At 39.1% G+C, this 22987-nt stretch overlaps 1 protein-coding gene across 3 annotated transcripts in view; it reads right to left on the reverse strand.

Annotated features, from left to right (window-relative positions):
- Ptp10D (Protein tyrosine phosphatase 10D) overlaps positions 1–22987 on the reverse strand; it is a 72967-nt gene that overhangs the window by 48590 nt on the left and 1390 nt on the right. For all 3 annotated transcript variants that reach the window (XM_032440528.2, XM_032440529.2, XM_032440526.2), the window contains exon 2: positions 22003–22473. In XM_032440528.2, coding sequence (XP_032296419.1) covers positions 22003–22152 — 150 coding nt within the window. In that variant the 5' untranslated portion in view covers positions 22153–22473. The remainder of the gene's footprint in view (positions 1–22002; positions 22474–22987) is intronic.

Here is a 22987-nt window from a genome sequence, read left to right on the forward strand (position 1 = left end):
TATACTATCGATAATTACTTGAGTGGTTATCGATATCATATATTAAAGTTATATCGATATACTAATCATTTCTTTTCTTTATTAGGTCTTCCTAACTCTAACACATAGTTGTATCGATATTATCAAGAATTGCAATCAGCATTTATCGATGTCAATGCGATACAAAAGTATCGCACATTTTATCGATAACGTAAGCTATCGAATGTGCAGGCAAATTGGAGAGAAATACATAAATGCTGCAGAGTTGAAGAGTTTAAAGCTTATTTAACTGTTAAATGTCATAAATTCTTGTATATTCAGCAGTTGATGAAAATGCAAAGTGGAAGCAACCTAAGAAGAAGGCGTATTTGTTGGCTACGTGAGCAAATTATCGATACTTCAAGCATATATTATTTAAAAATAAACAATTGCTGGCAAAGTCAAGAGCTTCAAGCTTCTTTTGTGTTATTTGTGTGTTCCATCAAAAGTCGAAAGTTGCAAGTGGAAACAACCCTTGAGCAGGGCTTTGGCATATATATTTTGGCAAGGGGCAACAGCAGGAGACGAATTCAGTTCGGCCCAGCGCCCAGATCTGTGTGCACTCGCGTCTATTCATGTGCATATTCATGCTCGTATTCACGAGTACCCGTAAATGCGCCCCGCTTTGCACTTTGCACACAGAATCCACTTGACGCTGTGCAGCGCCTTTTGTCTTCCCGTGACAATAAACTTGAATTATGGCCACAAGACATATGCATAAATGCAAACAAGTATCTGACACACAAGTATCTGTATCTGCAGCTGCATCTGCACCTGTATCTCTATCTGTATCTGTATCTGTATCTCTGTCTGTGCCCGCATTTGTATCTCGCACCTGCATCCGCATCTGCATCTGCATCAGCATCAGCATTTGCTGTCGTTTTATTGTGGACTCTTGCAGAGGCCGTGATCTCAGCCTTAAGCTTACCGCATTGTTCTTGTGGGTTTGCCCGCTTTTGTGCTGGACTTTTGGGGCTAAGTTAGACGCACTTTACATAAAGTTACATACCTGCAATAGAAGAGAGACACAAATTTAATTTAGGTGAATGCTTAGCTTTGAGATTTTAATACATATTCTTTTAAAATAGCTAACAAGCAGGCCAGCAAGCCCAGCAAAGAAGAAGTCGCTGGTTCAAAGCGTTTAAATAAATGTTCATCAACCAGCTGCTTGCCATTAAATTAGGTTTGTAGTCCATAACTAGATTCTCGTTAATCAACTAACAAGCAAAGCAGCAAGCCCAGAAAAGGAGAAGTCACTGGTTCAAAACGCTGAAGCGAACGGGCTTCAACCAGCTGCCCGCCCTTAGCCTCGGTTCGCGGTAAGTATCTAGAGCCGATTCGATCTGTCCCTCAAGATCAGGCAGTTTCATTTACATGTTATCGATAAATATCGATCACAAAAAGCGCGTCCAACGTCTAGTCATATCCGCCCCTTCTGCCACTCAAGCTTAAGAGCTTTTTTACATATATCGATAGATCGATAAATATCGTAGGAGCTAGAGACAACAAAATTGATATATAGACTCGTGTTAAGCATACACAGATGTGAAATATTTCAGTGTTGTAAAATGCTAATCAAAATTGAAAGTCAACTGTTGCCCGATTTGAAGAAGTTGCTTGTCAGAGCATAAGCTTAGTGTCAACTTGAAAGCCATACATCACAAGAAGCTCATCCATCAATCAATCAATCAATCAATCAATTAAATGAGCAAAATAGCACAAGAAATATATGAGGTTTTGAGGTTATAAAAGTGTGTTAAAGACAATGTCAAGCAGAGAGAGAGAGGGGGAGAGAGATAGAGGGAAGTGGGGAAGAGAAGGAGAGATTAAGCCAGTGTAGACAAACGGCTTAATCGAATGTCGTGAGCGGAATTGCTATTGCTGTCATTATAAATAATGTGAGCGACAACCCTGGCAGAGATCAATGCTGCGCGTTCCTCTAATTGTTCCAAGCACTACAATTAAATGTACTCTTGTTGTTGTTGTAGCTGGCTTTAACCCCCGCTAGCTAAAATGAAATTAGAGCGCAAACATTTCAATTTTTATCGTGTCGCAAAAGAAGAAGTCACGATTTCCACACAATTCGGTGGTGGCTGCAGCCCGTTGCCTGAGTTGGGTGCATTAACCTTTTTTCCAAGCACCGGTTGACACCAGAAAATCGCCGAGTTTTCCGCATTTCCACCCATCACCTGAACCGGAGAAAGGTCGCGCGAATGGGGGAGGAGTGGGGGAGAGAACTCAACAGAAGCAGAGCCAAGCAAGCATCTGGCTTGAACCACATCTGTTGGCATCCAGAAATTATGTTGTCCTTTCTCAATATGCGTCAGTTTAAAGCGCACGTTATTTATTTACTCGGCATAATTGAAACACTGCAAAGCCTCGCCCGTTGTCCCTTGTAATCCTTTTTAGCTCTCATAACTCTGTCAAAACTAAGTCCATGTCTGCATAGGCCACAAGCCTTTTGTTGTCGACTTTTATTTGACATTTGTATTTAATCAAAGTTTTAAAGAATATTTTCATTATTTTGTGTAGTTATCTAAAAGTGCTTTAGATATCGGAAATATATAATCCCAAAAAAAAATGCCAAATAAGTTTATCGTTTGCTGTCTTTATTTTCTGTCATTTGTAATATCGATAAATATCGATAGATATCCCATTTTCATAATATCGATCAATATCCCATTTTCATAATATCGATAAATATCGATAGATAACCCATTTTCACAATATCGATAAATATCGATAACTGTCCAGTTTTCAAAATATCGATAAATATCGATTTGGAGATTTGGTTTTTTGAGCATAGCTCGAACTTCTGTTTAGTTGACTGCCAGCTAAAAATGGAGCTCAAAACTCAGTCAAAACTTAAGCGAGATTTATATTTATTGTCATCTTAAACACAGTGTGTATTTTAGATTATTGCAAATGCATTTTCTTTTTTTTTTTATTTTGAGAAATACAATGTTTAATTAGTGTTATTTGCACTGGCTCTTAGCTAATGGGAAAACATTGACCAGAACTGGGATACAATGGAAAACAATGCCAAAAGATTGACAAAAACCAACCCCTGAAAGGGAGAAAAAGGCAACCGTTGACAGGCCGTGTTATTGGCAATCCCTGCCCCAATCGAATGCCAATCGATAAACAATAATGGCAACTCGATGCCGCCGCCGGGCAACAGTTTGCCCAGTTTTAGAGCACCTTCCCCTCTTCACTCCCCACCCCCTTTCCCACCTTCCCCCCCTGCGCTCTTTGCTGCATCAACAGAAACAGCCACCACGCAACGCCGAAGCTGGGCCACCCCTGGGAAAAGCGTGCACAAAATAACAAAAAAAAAAAAAAAATGAATCACTAAAGAAAAGTGTTAAAAATGCAGCCCACAAAATTGCGAGCAAAATGCGCTGCCTTTCGCGATTTGATGCGCTAGTTTTAGAATGGGTTTTTTCTGTGTAATACCCTGTAAAAAGTGAGTCGGGCTATGGTTAAAGTATGGCTTTGATCTCACAAAATATGCTTGTCGATTTGAAGTTCACTCTGAATAAGCCTTCTTCTTAATCCTTATACTTATCGATAACAATCTCTCATTGATATCTATGATCGATATATATCAGACTTGGAGCTCTTTTCATCGATAAACATCAACGACTATCAGACTTTAAGCTTTTTGGAATTGGAATTCAGTTGTTTTTTATACTCATTCCGAGCGATATATATCGATCTCCTCTCGACGATATATATGAAAGACTATCAAGCCTTTGGCCCTTTGGAATTGGAATTCAGTTCTTTCTAATACTCCTACTGATCGATAAGAATCGATCTCTCCTCGATATATATCGACGCAGTGGTATTTAGATTTCAGAGAATATCTCTTTCTCATACTTAAGCTAGAGCTTCGCCCAAGCTTCTTTTTGTATTGATAGTTTTGCTTCCCTTCACAAAGAGCTTGACCATAGTTTGGATGTTTTTCCAACGTAGGAGTATTTAAGTACACACAGCTCAAGAATAACAGGGCATGCACAGATCGGTCATTTTGGGATGTTTTTGTCGACTTTTTTGCTGCCCTCTTTTTTGGCACGGTTGGGCCATAAAAATGAAGTAATAAAACGCTGCTGTGACACGTGGCCGGGCTGTTAACGGGCCTCGTTTTCACATACAACAATTGCCAAATGAATCACAAACAAAATCAGAAGAAGAAAACTAAAAATTGCGAGTCAGGCACTTAACTCAATTGGCGCCTGAACGAGTTGTGAATTACAAACTGATTTCATTAAAGCGCAGCTGCCGCGAGCATAACAGTAGCTCTCTCTCTCTCACTCGCTCTATCTCTCTCTCTCTCTCTTTCTCCGTCTCTGTCTCTGTCTAAAGTTGCGGCAAATTGAATTTGCTTGCGGCTAAAACTTGCCGTGCACTTTGGCACGTAGTCCTCGGCGCCCAGTAAACCGTAAACTGCACGCGGCCCAAGGACTAAAATGTTTATGCAAACAGTTTAAGAGCCAAGCCAAATTGCGCCTCCTTTGGCTGAGGCCAGGTATGCGGCCATTTCTATGTTAAACGTTTGTTTACCGTCTAGTTTAATGCCCCGGGATCCCCTCGCGGGCTGCACATGTTGCTTGTAACGAGCTTCGTGTGGATGCAAGCATCTTCTGCCCGGACACGCTCGAAGGGTGCGCAACGTGGCCCAACTATGCACCAGGGAGTCATAAATTACGGGCACAGACACAGACAGACGCCAGAGCAGGCAGGGCATATAATTGCCCTATGGCAACAATATATATATTTATATATACACACACACATATATACATATCTTCATGTATATGAACAGACGTGCACTTGACAGCCGGATAAATTTGTATTTATAAACTGTGAATCCTTCAATTGCGAACTGCATAATGCGAAGTGCACATTACCTTAGCTGTCCCTAAGAGCGACGCCCCAGGCAGTTGGTCTATTCGAGTACTTAATCCCATCAAAGCGCTCTCCTTTGAATTGAATCTTATGCCATTAAAGACACATCAAAGCCAAGTTACAAAGTAGAATGATCTTAAGAACTTGCAGACAAACAAATGCTTGGATTATATATATATATATATATATATATATATATATATATATATATATATAAGCGCCTGACAGTTACCTTTACAATAGACTTTACAACTGAACTATAAAGTCCATTGTAAAGTCCACGAAAGTCCACTTAAAAGTCCTACTTAATTTCATGGTAAGGTATATTGTTAAGTCCACTGTAAGGTAATTTGTAGAATCCATAGTCAAGTCCATTGTAAAGTTCATTACAAAGTTCATTGCAAAGCCCATTGTAAGTTATATTGTAGAGACCATTAAAAATATCATTGGTAAATGAGTCCATTGAAAAGTCAATAGTAAAGTCCTTTGTAAAATACATTGTAAAGTCCATTGTAAAGTGCATTTTAAAGGTAAAGGTAATTGTAATGTGCGCTGGCATATGTTATTCCAATTTTGTGCCATTTATATCAAATATATTATATGTATTAAATATATATATGTAATATATATATGAAACTCGAAGAATGTTGACTTTTCGGATATGTTTTTATCACACCAAAACTCTTTTTACTAATTATCTGATTATCTCGTTGGATAGGTCGTGGAATAGAATCTTTACAAAAAACATCTGTCCTCAGATTTGTTATGCATATTCATTGTAACATCCATTTCATTTTTTGTCCAGTTTTGCCAGCTAAGTTAATATACACTCAATTTGAATGCATTTTAACTATCTTCCATTTCCCGCTCTTCAAATCTCTTAGGTTTATTACTCAAATAGTCTGTAATTGTCTTTGTGCTTCGAATGCATTTTAGATTTTCCGGCGAGTTGATTGAGTTACCGTTAGCTTTGAGGTTTCCGCCATCAGCGCATCAAGGTCAAGGGTAGCTGAACGCGCGGGTAGGGGGGGATGCCGGACGGGTGGGTCGAGCGTCGAGCGTCGAGCGTCGAGCTGAAACTGAAAGTCACCCCAGATGACTCGGAATCGGTCATTATGTGTACATGGCACGCATTTCCTGAGCTCGCCTCTAATTCCCGTTTCCCACTTTCCATTTCCCATTGCCCCTTGCCCCTCTCCCATTGCCACACCCCGCACGCAACTAATAATTAAAACTACAAATGAATTCACACCCTTCGACCGAATGCAGCCGAATGTTGTGATCGTGAGTGCGTGAATGAGTGTGGGTGTGTGTGTGAGTGTGAATGAGTGTGTGTGGGTGTGTGTGTGTGTGTATGAGTTTTTAGGGCTATAAGCATTCAAAATTTGCCTAGACAAACAATTTGGGCAGCAAAAACGTTTCATTTTGGTCTACAAATTGAAATGAATGCACTCGTATGCACATTCAATTCATATATGCGCGAGTGACCGACTAGAAGATGCCCTGTAAGCAGAACGCACTGTGCTGTGCGTCTTTATTTGGCCTTTGCCCCTAGTCTAGTTATGAGAAATGCATTTTGGCTCATAAGAGCCGATCTTTATAAATGCATATGCGCAGGCACAAGGCTCTGCCTCTTCAACTGAGTTCTTTCTAAATTGTGAAAGTAATTCAAGCAGATATTTGTAAAATAAAATATTTGTCATCTCTTTTGGCTAGAAGAGAATCTCCTTAGAAGAATCTCTCCTTTTTATGCATCTAGCACTTATATTGCTTGAGTTATAGCCTAATTCCACTATCAACATTTCTTACACATTTGACATTTTTCACATTTGCATTAAATGTAACCTTTGTCAAACATGAGGCAGATTCGAATTTCGTTCAATGTTATGGAAAGTAAAAAAGTATATTTACCACTCGCAGCTGATATAACAAAGAAGTTAAACGCAAACTTTAAATTATTAAATTTGATATTTTACCAATTCCACAGTTTTTTTGTAAACATTTACAGATGGCCATCAAATGGAGCCCCAACTTCGAGGTCGTATTATTTGAACTTTGGAAGTAAAACCTTGCGGCGCTTAGCTAAAGCAAATCAACCCGTTCAGCTGTTTATTTAAAGACACTTGCCAATGGAATCGCAGTATGTAAGAAATGTTGAGCATAGTGCTGTAAAATCGATATTTATCGATGGAATGAAATTTGTTGCAGATATCGAACATAAACTATAACTTGTACTTGCGATTGCTATAGAAGAATATATATATATATATTTATATATATCAAATTTCAAGGGCCTAGCTTATGTGCTTTACGAGATCAGATAGATCAATAGACGGACTGACAGATGATACAGGAATATAGATGCCTAGGAATATATCCACTTAATGGAGTGGGAGATGCTTTTCTCTTTTTCATTTTATACATTTCCAATGGATTCAACACACTTGATGTCTATCCAAGAGCCTTGTAAAATCCATTATAGGAACTTTGAACAATACTTGAAGCTATAAAATATCGAATCAACTGGAGTACTCGAGTGTTTTTTTTTTTTGAGTGTTATTCACATGTTATATATTACGTAACATTGAGTAGTTCGCTCCCTCTCTCTCTCTCCCTGTCTCTCTCTCTCTCTCTCTTTCTCCCGCTCTGTCTCTCTTGTGAATACATGAGTTATTCATTCAACTGTGACCCAAGTTCATTTATACACTCACTCCCAGCCAAAGCTGTCAACTACGCTGATTGACACTTGCGAAAAAAAAAAAACAAAATAGATATAGAAGAAGAAGGATAAACTGACTGACAGAAAAGTTTCTGCAGGCAGGCAGCAGTTGTCAATCAGTCTGGCCACACTGGCAATTAGCGATGACACACGCACATGACGTTTCGTACGTGCTCACGACTTCAATTCAGTCGCCTCCAAGGCCAGGCACAAAAAGCAAAAGGAGAAACTGGACAAGGTTTTGATTGACGCTTTGCCTGCCAATCAGTTAATCATGTGACTGGTCACACTGGCTCTTGCTCTTGGGTCGCACTGTACTCAAGCGCTCATGAGTAAACCATTAATTAATAGCATATATATAAAAGTAAATCACTTTTCCAGCTGTGCCCGCGCTCTTATTCTTCTACTCATTTGCGCCTTGAGCTGGTCACACTCTTTAATATTTGTTTAAGCTGTGCACAAGACTCACGCGCTCATCGCTGGCGCCACATATACGTTTATTGGCATTTTGCATCAGACTCTAAGCAATAGGATCGAATTTTCTGGAAATTCCCCCAGGCCCTTTGATTTGCCAGAAATCTGGCGATCTTTGGACTGGTCACACTGGCTCTGAATCATAAAAGAAATTGTTGCTGGTTCAATTCACGCTTTGAACCAGCTTTCTGCCTTTAGGTTCGACTTGCGATGGTTCAAATCTTGATTTGCCACTTTATGACGATTCCATTTTTATTTGATAAATGATTTTTGGCTGTTTCGACTTTGAACCAGCGATTTTTCCCAGTCGAACATAGTTCAACTTGTGTTAAGTGCTTGATTAAAAATGGCATTAAAAAAGATCTCAAACGGCGCCCACAAAACAATTGCAAACGGGTGGGAGAATGGCCAAATGCGACCAGACAGCAGCCCAACGGGGGGTCCTATCGGGAGGTGGAAGAGGAGCGGGGAGGGTGGCCGGGTCGGGCAGCTGCTGCGGATAGGCAAATCAGAAATAATAAAGTCAAGGGGCAATATCCTGTAATCATAACATTCTCGGCACAGACGCTGCACTCGCCACCCGCCGAGGCGTGGGCAACAACAAGACAACAACAACAACAACAAAACAACAACAACAAGCGACAACAACAACAACAACAACAACAACAATTGCAATGTGCACTCAATAAATTTCAATTAAGCAAACAGCAGCCTGTGCATTTTCCCACTGCATGTTCATATTGTTTATAGTTTTTCTTTTCGTCTCAACTTCTTTTCTTTCACATAAATACCCTGTAAATGGAGCAGACGGAGTTGCATATTTCAATTGGGCAAACACAACAGCGAGCACTTTCGACCTGAAGCAACTCGGGACTTATAAGAACGGGCCTCAAAAAAGTTGACATATCTAGTGAGATATCTAGACATATATATGAACATATATCTGGACATATATATGGACATATATCTGGATATATATCTATACGTATATCTACACATATATCTGGATATATATCTAGACATAGACATAGACATATATCTACATACGTCTAGACATATCTCTCATTTTTGGACACATATCTAGACAGATATCTAGGCATATATCTAGACATATAACTAGACATATTTCTCGACAAATATCTAGACATATTTCTAGACAGATCTCTAGACATATTTCTCGACAAATATCTAGACATATATCTAGACATATTTCTAGACGATCTCTTGACATATATCTGGACAGATATCTAGACATATATCGAGGCAGATATCTAGCTTCCTCTTTTCTGTATTATCTTCCCGTTAAAAACCTTCTATAAAATACCTGATATCTAAATAATTCCACGTTTGGCCTTTTTACAGCATATAAGCTAGTCGAGCATGCCTTGCTTTAGTTTAGTTAGCGCAAAGTTATTCATTTTTGATGGTGCATAGCACATTGCACATGGTTTATGTTGCGTTGCATTGTGAAAATCGATTTTTAATTCAAGCCTTTCGATCGGCGCATTCGTGAGCAGTCAACTATTTATTGTTATTGCGACTATTGTTAGCATGCCGCATAGTTATTAACTAACTAGCTAGTCAGACATGCCGTAACAGGGCTAAAGTCGCTGGTTCAAATCGACTTGTTTTTATGCTTGATTATTTCATTTGTTGTTAATCACACAGATATTAAAGAGAACTTTAAGTGGAACTAGCAAAAGCAAGGCTAGAGCCTAAGACAGCCAGACTAGCAGGCGTAAAGTCGCTGGTTCAAATTTAGCAACAATTTTACGTTTTAATGCTTGTTTATTTCATTTGTTTTAAATCAGACAGCAATTAATGAGAAATTGAAGAAGAAACAAGCAAATTGCGCTGGCTGCCAAGGCTGAGTCCTAAAACAGCGTGCGGGTTGAACCAGCAACCTCTCTGTCAAGCTGTTTGCAAGACACTCAAAGTTTCTGAAGAAACAATCAAATCATGCGAGCTGCCAATGCTAAGACCTGAGTAACCATGCGATTTGAACAAAAGTAAAGTCGCTGGTTCAAATTTAGCAACGATTTTACGTTTTAATTCTTGTTTATTTCATTAATTTTAAATCAGACAGGAACCAATGAGAAATTGAAGAAGAAACAAGCGAATTGCGCTGGCTGCCAAGGCCAAGCCCTAAGCCAGCCTGCGAGTTGAACCAGCAACTTCTCTGTTAAGTTACTTGCAAGACACTCACAGTTTCTGTTTGAATATTTAGTTGTGGATCTTTGACTTACACTGCAGCACACCTGGATAGTTATTTCAAATTTTTCTTCGATTCAAGTTGTTGCTCAAAATATTTCCAGTATTCAGTTAGTTTTAAGATTTTTCTAAAGTCTACGTCAATTTTTTTTGAACAACAACACCAAAAAGTGTCTTTAAAATTGGTAGTGCTTGTTTTTGTATATAATTTTTTAAAATATGTCTTTTTGTGAACTGGTAAGTGCGCTTCCTTCTGCAGGAGCTCCAATATAATTTATATATATTTCAGTGCAAGGCACGAAATGCGGTTGCCCGGCGCGCAGCAGCGGGAAGCCCCAGGCAGACGATGGCGGAGCCGCCACCAGAGAACTTCAGGCCATTGCGAGGACAGACAGCCAAGCCAGCTCAGGAGCATGCTGTGAACCGCAAAAGGAAAGCAAGTCGAGTTCGACCTAAAACCCGGGACCAAGCATGCCAGACAGCGCCCTATCCGCTTATCTACGACTCTTCCAAATAGTTGTTCGAACACCCGCAAAACTGGACGCATTCAATCAATGTTAACTCTCCTTTTTAATTATTTTAAACGACAAAGTGACAGCCCGCAATTGCGCATTAAATATGCTTTATGTACTAATACGATATCGTCCAAAAAAACATGTCTGTTCTTACCGAACCCTTTCTCTCTTTCTTCAACATTAGAGACGTCGCTTGGGACTAGATCTCTTTTCAGAAGAGCCTCCAGGTCCAGTTTGAACCTGAACCGGAACTGAAGAAAGTGCTTAAATTGGTTCAAAAGCTGAACTTTTGAGCAAAAGCTAGTTCGAACCTTGAACCAGAGCTACAAAGTCGCAGTCCACTTTGAAAACGTGCCTGGGCCGAAGAAAGTGCTTTAAACGAGTTCACAAATCGAATCCTAAAGGAAGAACTAATTCGTGTCATGAACCAGAGCTTCAGCCCAGTTACAGGCTCACGAGCCGAACTTTAAATCAAAAGCTAGTTCGAACCGGGCTACTGCCAGAGCTAAAGAGAGTGCTTAAACAAGTTCACGAGCCGAACCTCAAGGCAAAAACTAGTTCTTCAGAACGTTCACGAACCAGTCTAGTTATGCCTGTGAATCATAAAATATCAAAAAAATAACAAGAATTTTGACTACCGCTTAGCACAAAAAGCAGCTCGCACTTAAAGCATTTGCCTTTTATATGCATAAATATTTCGTACTCGTAAAGATTTGCTCTCGAATCATCTGCTGCTTCGCATTTTGTTCCATTCAGCTCGCATTTATGTTCATGGGATTCGCTTTGGTGCAGCGTCATTATGAATTTAGGCAAATTTTGTTCATGTTCTGTGCGCTCGCTTTTTTTGGCCATTAGACAGTTTCTGACAGCGACAATGTAATTAGGAAGTGAAAAGCGAAACTACACTTGCAGAAAAACTAGGCGAGTTGAACAACTGTTCGACTAATTATCGATCAACGCACAGCTTTCATTTTTACTGAAGCTTCCATTCCTTTACTGAAGCATGAGAATCAGCAAAAATAGGGGACTGAGCGTCGAACTTACATGAAGGAAGTCGCTGGTTCAAGTTCAACAGAAATTACATGTTCACAAGCAAAAGGTGGCTGGCACAAACTCAGCAGCAATGCCTCTCTCACAAGCCAGAAAACGCTGGTTCAAGTTCAGCAGCGTTTCTACTCATACGTGTGAAGTCGCTGGTTCAAATTTAGCAGCGATTCCATATTCACAAGTGACAGCGATGAGTCGTCAAATTCAATAGCAATTGGAAACGCTTAAGCGAGAAGTCGCTGGTTTAAGTTCGTGGTTCAAACTCAGCAACAATGCATCGCTTACGAACGTGAAGTCGCTGGTTCAAAGTCAGTAGCAATTGGAATCAGACATGCGCGAGAAGTCGGTGGTTCAAGCTCAGCAGAATATGCTGTGATGGTTCAAATTCAACAGCATGTCTACACGCACATGCGAGAAATCGCTGGTTCAAATCCAACAAGAATTTAGCTTAGCTTAATGAAATGAACTGAGAGACGAGTTTATAAAAAAGGAAATTCGCTTTTTCGCTTAAATTTATGATTAGCAAAACATATAATTTATTATATTGGTGGGTTTATGAAATAGTAAATTTTGTGTCTGTCTTTTGAGCTGAGTCTTGAGTCTTAGAGCTAAATGTTGTATGAAATAATACAGCTCCTCAGCATTCAGACTCATGTTTTGTGCAAGTGTATTATTATATTATGAACTTGTATTGTAACGACTCTTCGCTTGCATGACGTATTAATGTGTGTGTGTGTGTGTGTGTGTGTCGATGTGTGTGTGTGTGTGTGTATCTAATGACTTTAATAACATTCAAGTGGGTGCAAAAACTAGCATCACGAGGGGTGACGCGAATCCCAAAGCACAACAGACTGACTGTAACAGTCTATGGGGGGGTGAGGGGTCGCGAGTGGTGAGACGAGGGGAGGGTAGGGAGGGTTAGAGGGCAGTTCACCCTCGGTGCCGTTAAGTCTGAGCGGCTCAGTCCAGTCCGAAACAGTTCATGATACGAAATGCATGATTCATGCTACACTTACAACATTCAACTAAATATTAAGCGACTTTCTATACACACCCGAATACTTGTATATACTGCACACACACGCACACACACACACGCACACACACTCACGCACACACACACACGCACACACCTACACACACACACAGACAAATGAGTTGCACATCAAAAGTCACCCTCACTTTCGGGTGCGGGTGTGCGGGTGTGGGAGACAAAGTTGTTGAGCAATTCAGGAGCATAAAATATTTCACGTTTAGTTCAAAATGTTTTGCTTTTGCTCTTCCTCTTGTTCATATTTGTTTCTTTGTATACCCTGTACTCAGGGTGAGTGTCTGAAAAAGTAGGTTGCACTCTGATTTCACATTGTTTTTCATCTATTAAGTAATGCTTCCGTTTCGATAAGCATTCCGCTTTACTCAAAAACTACCCTTTCGATAACCATTTCGATTTATTTAAAATCGATAAATATCGATATTTCATCTGATCTCAGAGCATTAAGGAGCCGCAGACATCCAATTCCCTATAGAATATAAAAAAGTTCATCTAAAATCGTCGATTACCACGATTAGGTCGCTAAAATAAATATCGATAAATATCGATAGTCGCCATATGTTTTCTGGCACATTATAAGAACTACATTAAGCCAGTTTTATGAATAGGTTTTCATATAGCCAACAAAGATCAAGTTGATGTCCACTGGCCCAAACTTTTCTCCATTCAATCAGAATCGATAAATATCGATAGTTACAATGTGTTCTTTTCAATGAATTAGAGTCAGCAAATTTAATGAAAAGATTATCGTGTAGAAAAAACTGATCAAATTGATCTCCAAGCATCATATATATACAGTACTTGTCTCCATTCACTCAAAATCGATAAATATCGATTTCCAAGCCCAATTCTAGAGCACAGCTCGGTTAATATAAGTACCAAAGCTACAAAATGTGCTAGACAGACTCTCTTAAGCTAAACACACAACTAGAATATTTAACTTTAGGGCATAGAGAGTATCTGCCAGTCAAGCAAAGTACCCTAATTAGCTAGAGCTAGGCGAGGCATGCGGAGTGGTGGGATTGGCGTTGTCTTTGCAATTGATTTGTGTCCGAAATACTTCCGCAATTGGTTCACAGAGCAGTTTATCTGGCTGTCAACACTTGAAAGCGAGTCGCAGCCCATAAAAGCATGCGATATGGGATGGATATATGTATGTATATAGATGGGAAAGATTCATTCAAGTGGCGTTCGCCATTTCCGATGTCTACTTCAAAGTCGTCTCGCTGCCAGTTTCATGTTTTTCCTCTTCTTGTTTTTCTGTCTCGCTCGTTTTCTCGACTCGTTTTTCGTTTTTCGCATTTGATGGCACATTTCCGGCAGCGTCTTGTTGATTTTTCGCTCTATTTTTGGTTTCTGGCGCACGCATCAACTCCATTCGCAGCAAGACTTGAACTTGTTCCCGTGGCCTGCCACATGCCACATGCCTCATGCCACACGCCACATGCCAGATGCTGCGAGGTGTCTAGTTCATGAAAGCTTTGCGTAAATCTTAAGCGGTGCATATCTCTTGCATTCGCATTCGCCTCTTGCACTAGTTCTTTGTGCTAGGTTCAGTTCCAGTTCCCACTAGTTCATGTAAGCTTGGCATAAATCTTTAGCGGCGCATTCCTTTTGCATTCACCCCTTCCACTGGTTATTTATGCTAGTTCCAGTTCCAGTTTCCTCTAGTTGCATTCGCATTCGCCATTTGCGCTGGTTCTTTGTGCTAGTTCCAGCTCCGGTTCCAGTTCCCACTAGTTCATGTAGGACTTACAAAATTCTTTAGCGGTGCATTCCTCTTGGTTCCTTTGGAACTGGTTCTTTTTGCTAGTTCTAGTTATAGTTCCAGTTTCAGTTCCCTTTGCCGAGATCTGGTTCCAAGCAGATGCAGGCTTTCCATCGCGCGTATCTTTCAATGCAATCGACTCTCAGTTTTTCTTCCTTTTCACTCTTTCTTTTGATTTTTTGCAGTCTCTCTACTTTCCTTTTAGTTCATACACACTTTCCCTCTCTTTCTCTCTGCATCGCTCCTACTCAGTCCTGATACTAAGCTCTCTGCAATCTTCCGTTGTCTACTCTCTCTCTCTCTTTCTTTCTCTCTCCAATCTATCTCTGATATCTTTACACTGGATATTTCTCTATCGCTCTCTTTCTCTCTCTGTCTCTCTACGATTCTCACACGCAGAATTAGCTAAACCGCTGAAGGAATTGCTTAATTTATGCAAATTTGCGTCAAGTTGAATTTAATTTTTAACCATGCGTAACGCATTCGCCGGGTGTCAATTGCATTGCGGGGCAGCAGTTACTCAGTCAGCCAGCCAGGCCAGGGTTGCATTTAATTGAAAAGCACAGCCCCGTCTCGTGCATGTGCGTGTGCATGTGTGTGTGTGTGTGTGTGTGCAAAACAAATTGTAATCAGCGGCATTCGGAGTTTTTCAAGTGGTCTGCAGCAGACTCTGGAACTGGAACTAGAACTGGGCGCTGCGTCTGTTTCAGTTGTTGGGTTTTATAATGCCCCGCACCCATTAAAAATGGATAGGAAGGGCATGCTGACCTAGAGCATATGTGTGTAACAATAAATTCCTAACTATGCTATAAGATTCTCAAGCATAATTCGAGAAAAATAAAAGCTAGATACGACAAATTTCATATGTCGATTATTAGGAGATATATACAGATTGAGGAAATTACCTCCCAAAATTCCCCCTCAAAAACAAAAAAAGCTCGAGGATTACAAGATCTAGACGTGTAAAATTTGGAATGTAGGCTCTTGAATAGTATATAAAAGTAAAATAATTTAATTTTGTTTAATACTTCCTAAAATATCACCCATAAAATTGAAAAATCTCGAGGATTATTAGAGGTATATAGATCAAACTTGGTATGTAGAATTCTTGAATAGTATATAAAGGTAAAGAACTTTTCACTTTCTTAATATCTCCCGAAATTTCCTTGGGTATGCACACACTTGTATTAAAAATTTCATAAAGATCGGACTATAAGCACCGAAGATAAGGAAATTTCGAATGCTTGTCAAGCAAGGATAGGGTATCTGCTGGTCGGATCCATTGCCAGGCACAGCAACGCGTAATTGTTGACTGTTTCTTTAAGCCATTTTGACACGTGCCACGTGGGAGAGGGCGGGAGGGGGGCGAGGTCGGGTGAAAGGCGGGCCGCGCGACACGCTCTTATCTGCGACACGCATCTGCGGCCATGGCCTTTGTCTTTGGCGGCCGTGCATTTAATTGCCGTGCCACGCCCCAAAAAAAGACCTGACCAGAGCCGAGCCCAATCGACAAATACCAATTCCCAACACCAAAGCCAAAAAAAATCCAATCCAAAGGCAAAATTCAGACACAAGCCCAAACGCATTTGTTGCTTTTGGCCTCGCTTTTGTCTGTTTAATTGTTTTTGTACTTTTTTTTTAAGTTTTTCATTTTCAATTGTTGTTGTTTTTGTTGTTGTTAAGCTTCAAATTGGGCCGTATTTTGCGCTTAATTTACCAGGCATCCGTTTCAGTCCACATATCCGCAGATGTATCTGTATCTGTATCTGTATCTGTATCTGTATCTGTATCTGTATCTGTATCTGTATCTGTAAGTGTATCTGTATCTGTATCTGTATCTGTATCTGTATCTGTCTCTGTATCTGTATCTGTATATCTGTATCTTGTATCTGTATCTGTATCTGTATCTGTATCTTATCTGTATCTGTATCTGTATCTGTATCTGTATCGTATCTGTATCTGATCTGTATCTGTATCTGTATCTGTATCTGTATCTGTATCTGTATCTGTATCTGTATCTGTATCTGTATCTGTATCTGTATCTGTATCTGTTTCTGTATCTGTATCTGTATCTGTATCTATCTGTATCTGTATCTGTATCTGTATCTGTATCTGTATCTGTATCTGTATCTGTATCTGTATCTGTATCTGTATCTGTATCTGTATCTGTATCTGTATCTGTATCTGTATCTGTATCTGTATCTGTATCTGTATCTGTATCTGTATCTGTATCTGTATCTGTATCTGTATCTGTATCTGTATCTGTATCTGTATCTGTATCTGTATCTGTATCTGTATCTGTATCTGTATCTGTATCTGTATCTGTATCTGTATCTGTATCTGTATCTGTATCTGTATCTGTATCTGTATCTGTATCTGTATCTGTATCTGTATCTGTATCTGTATCTGTATCTGTATCTGTATCTGTATCTGTATCTGTATCTGTATCTGTATCTGTATCTGTATCTGTATCTGTATCTGTATCTGTATCTGTATCTGTATCTGTATCTGTATCTGTATCTGTATCTGTATCTGTATCTGTATCTGTATCTGTATCTGTATCTGTATCTGTATCTGTATCTGTATCTGTATCTGTATCTGTATCTGTATCTGTATCTGTATCTGTATCTGTATCTGTATCTGTATCTGTATCTGTATCTGTATCTGTATCTGTATCTGTATCTGTATCTGTATCTGTATCTGTATCTGTATCTGTATCTGTATCTGTATCTGTATCTGTATCTGTATCTGTATCTGTATCTGTATCTGTATCTGTATCTGTATCTGTATCTGTATCTGTATCTGTATCTGTATCTGTATCTGTATCTGTATCTGTATCTGTATCTGTATCTGTATCTGTATCTGTATCTGTATCTGTATCTGTATCTGTATCTGTATCTGTATCTGTATCTGTATCTGTATCTGTATCTGTATCTGTATCTGTATCTGTATCTGTATCTGTATCTGTATCTGTATCTGTATCTGTATCTGTATCTGTATCTGTATCTGTATCTGTATCTGTATCTGTATCTGTATCTGTATCTGTATCTGTATCTGTATCTGTATCTGTATCTGTATCTGTATCTGTATCTGTATCTGTATCTGTATCTGTATCTGTATCTGTATCTGTATCTGTATCTGTATCTGTATCTGTATCTGTATCTGTATCTGTATCTGTATCTGTATCTGTATCTGTATCTGTATCTGTATCTGTATCTGTATCTGTATCTGTATCTGTATCTGTATCTGTATCTGTATCTGTATCTGTATCTGTATCTGTATCTGTATCTGTATCTGTATCTGTATCTGTATCTGTATCTGTATCTGTATCTGTATCTGTATCTGTATCTGTATCTGTATCTGTATCTGTATCTGTATCTGTATCTGTATCTGTATCTGTATCTGTATCTGTATCTGTATCTGTATCTGTATCTGTATCTGTATCTGTATCTGTATCTGTATCTGTATCTGTATCTGTATCTGTATCTGTATCTGTATCTGTATCTGTATCTGTATCTGTATCTGTATCTGTATCTGTATCTGTATCTGTATCTGTATCTGTATCTGTATCTGTATCTGTATCTGTATCTGTATCTGTATCTGTATCTGTATCTGTATCTGTATCTGTATCTGTATCTGTATCTGTATCTGTATCTGTATCTGTATCTGTATCTGTATCTGTATCTGTATCTGTATCTGTATCTGTATCTGTATCTGTATCTGTATCTGTATCTGTATCTGTATCTGTATCTGTATCTGTATCTGTATCTGTATCTGTATCTGTATCTGTATCTGTATCTGTATCTGTATCTGTATCTGTATCTGTATCTGTATCTGTATCTGTATCTGTATCTGTATCTGTATCTGTATCTGTATCTGTATCTGTATCTGTATCTGTATCTGTATCTGTATCTGTATCTGTATCTGTATCTGTATCTGTATCTGTATCTGTATCTGTATCTGTATCTGTATCTGTATCTGTATCTGTATCTGTATCTGTATCTGTATCTGTATCTGTATCTGTATCTGTATCTGTATCTGTATCTGTATCTGTATCTGTATCTGTATCTGTATCTGTATCTGTATCTGTATCTGTATCTGTATCTGTATCTGTATCTGTATCTGTATCTGTATCTGTATCTGTATCTGTATCTGTATCTGTATCTGTATCTGTATCTGTATCTGTATCTGTATCTGTATCTGTATCTGTATCTGTATCTGTATCTGTATCTGTATCTGTATCTGTATCTGTATCTGTATCTGTATCTGTATCTGTATCTGTATCTGTATCTGTATCTGTATCTGTATCTGTATCTGTATCTGTATCTGTATCTGTATCTGTATCTGTATCTGTATCTGTATCTGTATCTGTATCTGTATCTGTATCTGTATCTTCGCCCGTGTATCTGTATCTTTATCTGCATTGCGCCAGTCTTATCTTTGATTTGTGCGGCATTCTTTTTTTTTGTTAACCAGTTTCAGTTCTCAATAGTATTGGATTTCCTTCTCAATGATTTCCCTATCGCCGACAGCCTAAAGATTCGAGATATGAATCCCCGAGATAAGGTCACGTATCTTGCGGATTCTATTCAATTTGTTTCAATTTAAATCTTTTTAATTAGAGCATTAGCAGCAAGTTTGCTGTACGGTGGGGCGTGCCAGACTGCTAGATACACTGCACGTTTCGCTTGCAATGCACAAAAATAACAAAATCGATAATTATCGATATGGGGAAAATTAAGGGAAGTGTCGAAAATGCGATTTACATAAAGTTTAAGAGAATATATAACACTTATTTCAAGTATCTAGCTTCTGGATTGAAGACTTTTTGGCAAGGAAAGTAGTATTTAAAGTTAGAGCCACATTTTAAGCTGCCTTTTTGTGCTTGATTTAAGTACACGATTTTTGGAAATTTTTTTTGAGCGTGGGTTGTTTCTACATGCCGAGAGACAAGTTCGCTGAACCAGACGCGAATTGAAAGTTTTGCAGATGATTACAAAAATAATATATGTAAATGTATATGGCTTATATGTGCTTAAGTTCGGACTGTGTACTAAAAGCGCCGCGCGGCAGACGTGACTTTTGGGCCATGACGCTGGCCACAATGCCAAGCCATTCCAGTTCCCATTCGTTGTATGTGACTAAATGGTAAATATTTGCGTTCATTTATCGAATAGACAAACGACTAGAAAAAAAAACAACAGCAGCATCAACAGTTCCAGCGATTGGAATGAACAATGAACCAGATCAGGAACAAACGCGCCGGAAGTGTTAAAAACAAAGCAAAAACAAACAAAATTTGAATTTAAGCAGAATGAACCGAAAGCAACCAGCACGAACTAGTTCGCAGACTCATGAACTGATTGACTGACTGATGGACTGAATGATGGACTGACTGATTGATTGACTGATGGACTGACAGATTGATAGACTGACTGAATAGACTGACTGACTGATTGACTGATGAACTGACCGACTGATGGACTGACTGATAGACTGACTGACTGATGGACAGACTGCCTGATTGACAGACTGATGGACTGACCGATTGACTGACTGATGGACTGACTGATGGACTGACTGATAGACTGACTGACCGACTGATTGATGTACCGACTGACTGATGGAGTGACTGATGGACTAACTAACTGACTGATGGACTGACTGATTGATGGTCTGACTGACTGCTTGATGGTCTATCTGACTACCTAACTGACTGACTGGTAGACTGACTAACTAACTAACTGACTGACTGACTGTCTGCCTAAGTCCATAACTAACCGTAAATCTAAGCACTAAATGCAAAATACTAAACAAAATACTAAACATGCTTGCCCATAATTTATTAGAACTACGTGACGTTCATTTGCTGGCTGCGAAACAAATAGTCATTAATTTGGTCGTGTGTTTTTTGTTTTATGACTCGAGCTCACAAGTTCTTAATGGGAGAATTCCATTGCGAAGCTAATATATCATCTGGTTATTTGCTTTTGGCGTAATTCTATGCTCTTATTGTCATTTAACTAGTATACGAGGAGCTCGTAAATTAAGTTAAAACAAAAATAGCTAAAAACTAGAACAAACACACAAGAATTTAACACGATAATATGAAGTTTTTCAATTGAATTATTTCAATAAATCTAGTAAAAGCGTTTCCAGGGTTGATAAGCGTGCAAAACGATGAGCCAAATCTAATGATTTTTGACGTTTTTCAACACTGTGAGGCAAGCCAACGACAAATTATTTGCTTTCTTTTACTCTTTTTTCAGTTATTTTCAAAGATTTTTGAGAATAAACAAAATTTTGCAGATTATTTGAGAGGTTATGTTGTGCGCAACAGTTATTTGTGATCATTTGCAGCACTGTAAAATGACGATTCTAAGCGACAAAAGCTTTAAATAAAACGGTATTCAAGCACAGCTTTTATGACGTTCGATATTTCAATTGATATGCAGGCATATATATCTGTATATGTAAATATATATGCATAATGTTATTAATACCTCAATCGTTATGCAATCGGCATCACGATCCAGCCATAAATCGATCAGGCCAGGCCGTGTGTCTTTTATCTCTATCCGTATCCGAATCTGGCCGAATGCATATTCATTTGCTCGACTATTGCCATTTCAGTCGCTCCAATTGGCTGGCGCACTGCTCAAGGTCTTTCGCGAACAGTTTAAAGCAGAGATGAAGAGAAGAGATCCGTACGAACTGCACACTCCTCTCCGCAAACGAGTAGCATAATAACAAAAACACACACAAACACAGCCAAAAAAAAACACGATGCGAAATAAATGAATTGAATTAACATGGGAAATGCGCGCTCCATTTGAAACAATGGGAGACTGCAACAACAACAGCGAGAAGACGTAGAAGAAGAAGAAGAAGCAACGGCACCAGCATGAGAACGCAGCAAGTGCAGCTGTGATTTATGCGTCTCTTGTGTGCGTGCTGTTCGTGTTCCCAAACAATGTTGCTAGCGTCGCGCAGATGTTGCTAGCGAATGGCAGATGTTGCTACGCACACACAGTTAACCCCTGAGTGCACAGCTAATTATTTTGCAATGATTTTGCATTAATTGCAAAATTTCTTATCTCAACACGTTGTTTTCTTATGCAAATCTGTTGATAGACATCGTTTTAACAACAACAATTGCCACTAACAGAAGCATTATGTTTGATATTAAGCATATGGATAATAAGAAACGGCATTTAAGGGTTAACGATCGCATGCATGCACAAGCATGTATGTATGTATGTATGTGTGTAAGTGTGTGCCTGTTGCTTACCTGCGCGCAAAATGCAGCCAAAAATGCGAGGCTCCAAAGCCAACAATGTTGCTGAGCTGATCCTGTTATTGTTTTTGACTGTTGCTGGCAATGTTGCCGCTGCCTTTTGAGTCGGATTCTTGTTGTTGCTTTGCTTAGCGTGTACAACATATTGTGGCCGTTATGTTGCTGTTGCTGTTGTTGCTGTTGCTGTTGCTGTATGTTGCTAACGGAACGTTGAATTTGCAGTTGCTTTTATTATTATTATTATTATTTTGCTTATTTATTATGATATTTTGCGTTTGCTTTTGAACAAATGCACTTTGACTAATTTCTTTTAATTTTCGACATTTTCGTTGAAAGCGTAGTTTTTGTTTTGTGCAAATGCATTGTTTTTTATTTGTTGTAACTTGTTTGTTTTTTTTTTTTTTTTTTTTTCACAACTACAACTTAATTGTGCATTTTTGTATTATGAACTTTCCTCACGTCATTCTGCAAAAGAGAGAGAGAGAGTCAATTTGAGAGTGTGCGAGAGAGTTATGCATTGGCAACGCGTACAAAATTTAGATAAGAGCGCGAGAGCGAAAAACTAAGCAGGTAAACACTGGCGCGTGTATATGCATGTGTGTGTGCCTGCGTGCGTGTGTGTGTTTGAGTTTGTGTGAGCTCAGCTTTGAAGCCAAGCTCAGCGCACAGCTTTTGCTGTCGATCAATAGCGCTCGCTCACTTGCTCTCCCACGCTCGCTCTATCTAGCTCTGTATCTCTCTCTCTCTCTCTTTTTCTCTTCCACTTTGCATTTTGGCCAGCGGCGCCTGCGCCAATGTTGTTTCTTTTTTTTTTTTTTTTTTGGTTTTTTGTTCAGGCCAAGCTTTCGATTTTTCGATATGTATTGCTTTAATTGTTATTGCATTAACATGTTGTCAATTTCCTTAGCGTTGATGACGTCACGACGCAAAACATAAATGTGTGTATATATGTGTGTGTGTGTCCAACCAAAAGTAATAT

This window comes from Drosophila virilis, chromosome X (assembly GCF_030788295.1).
Source record: "Drosophila virilis strain 15010-1051.87 chromosome X, Dvir_AGI_RSII-ME, whole genome shotgun sequence".
NCBI classification, from domain to species: Eukaryota; Metazoa; Arthropoda; class Insecta; order Diptera; family Drosophilidae; genus Drosophila; species Drosophila virilis.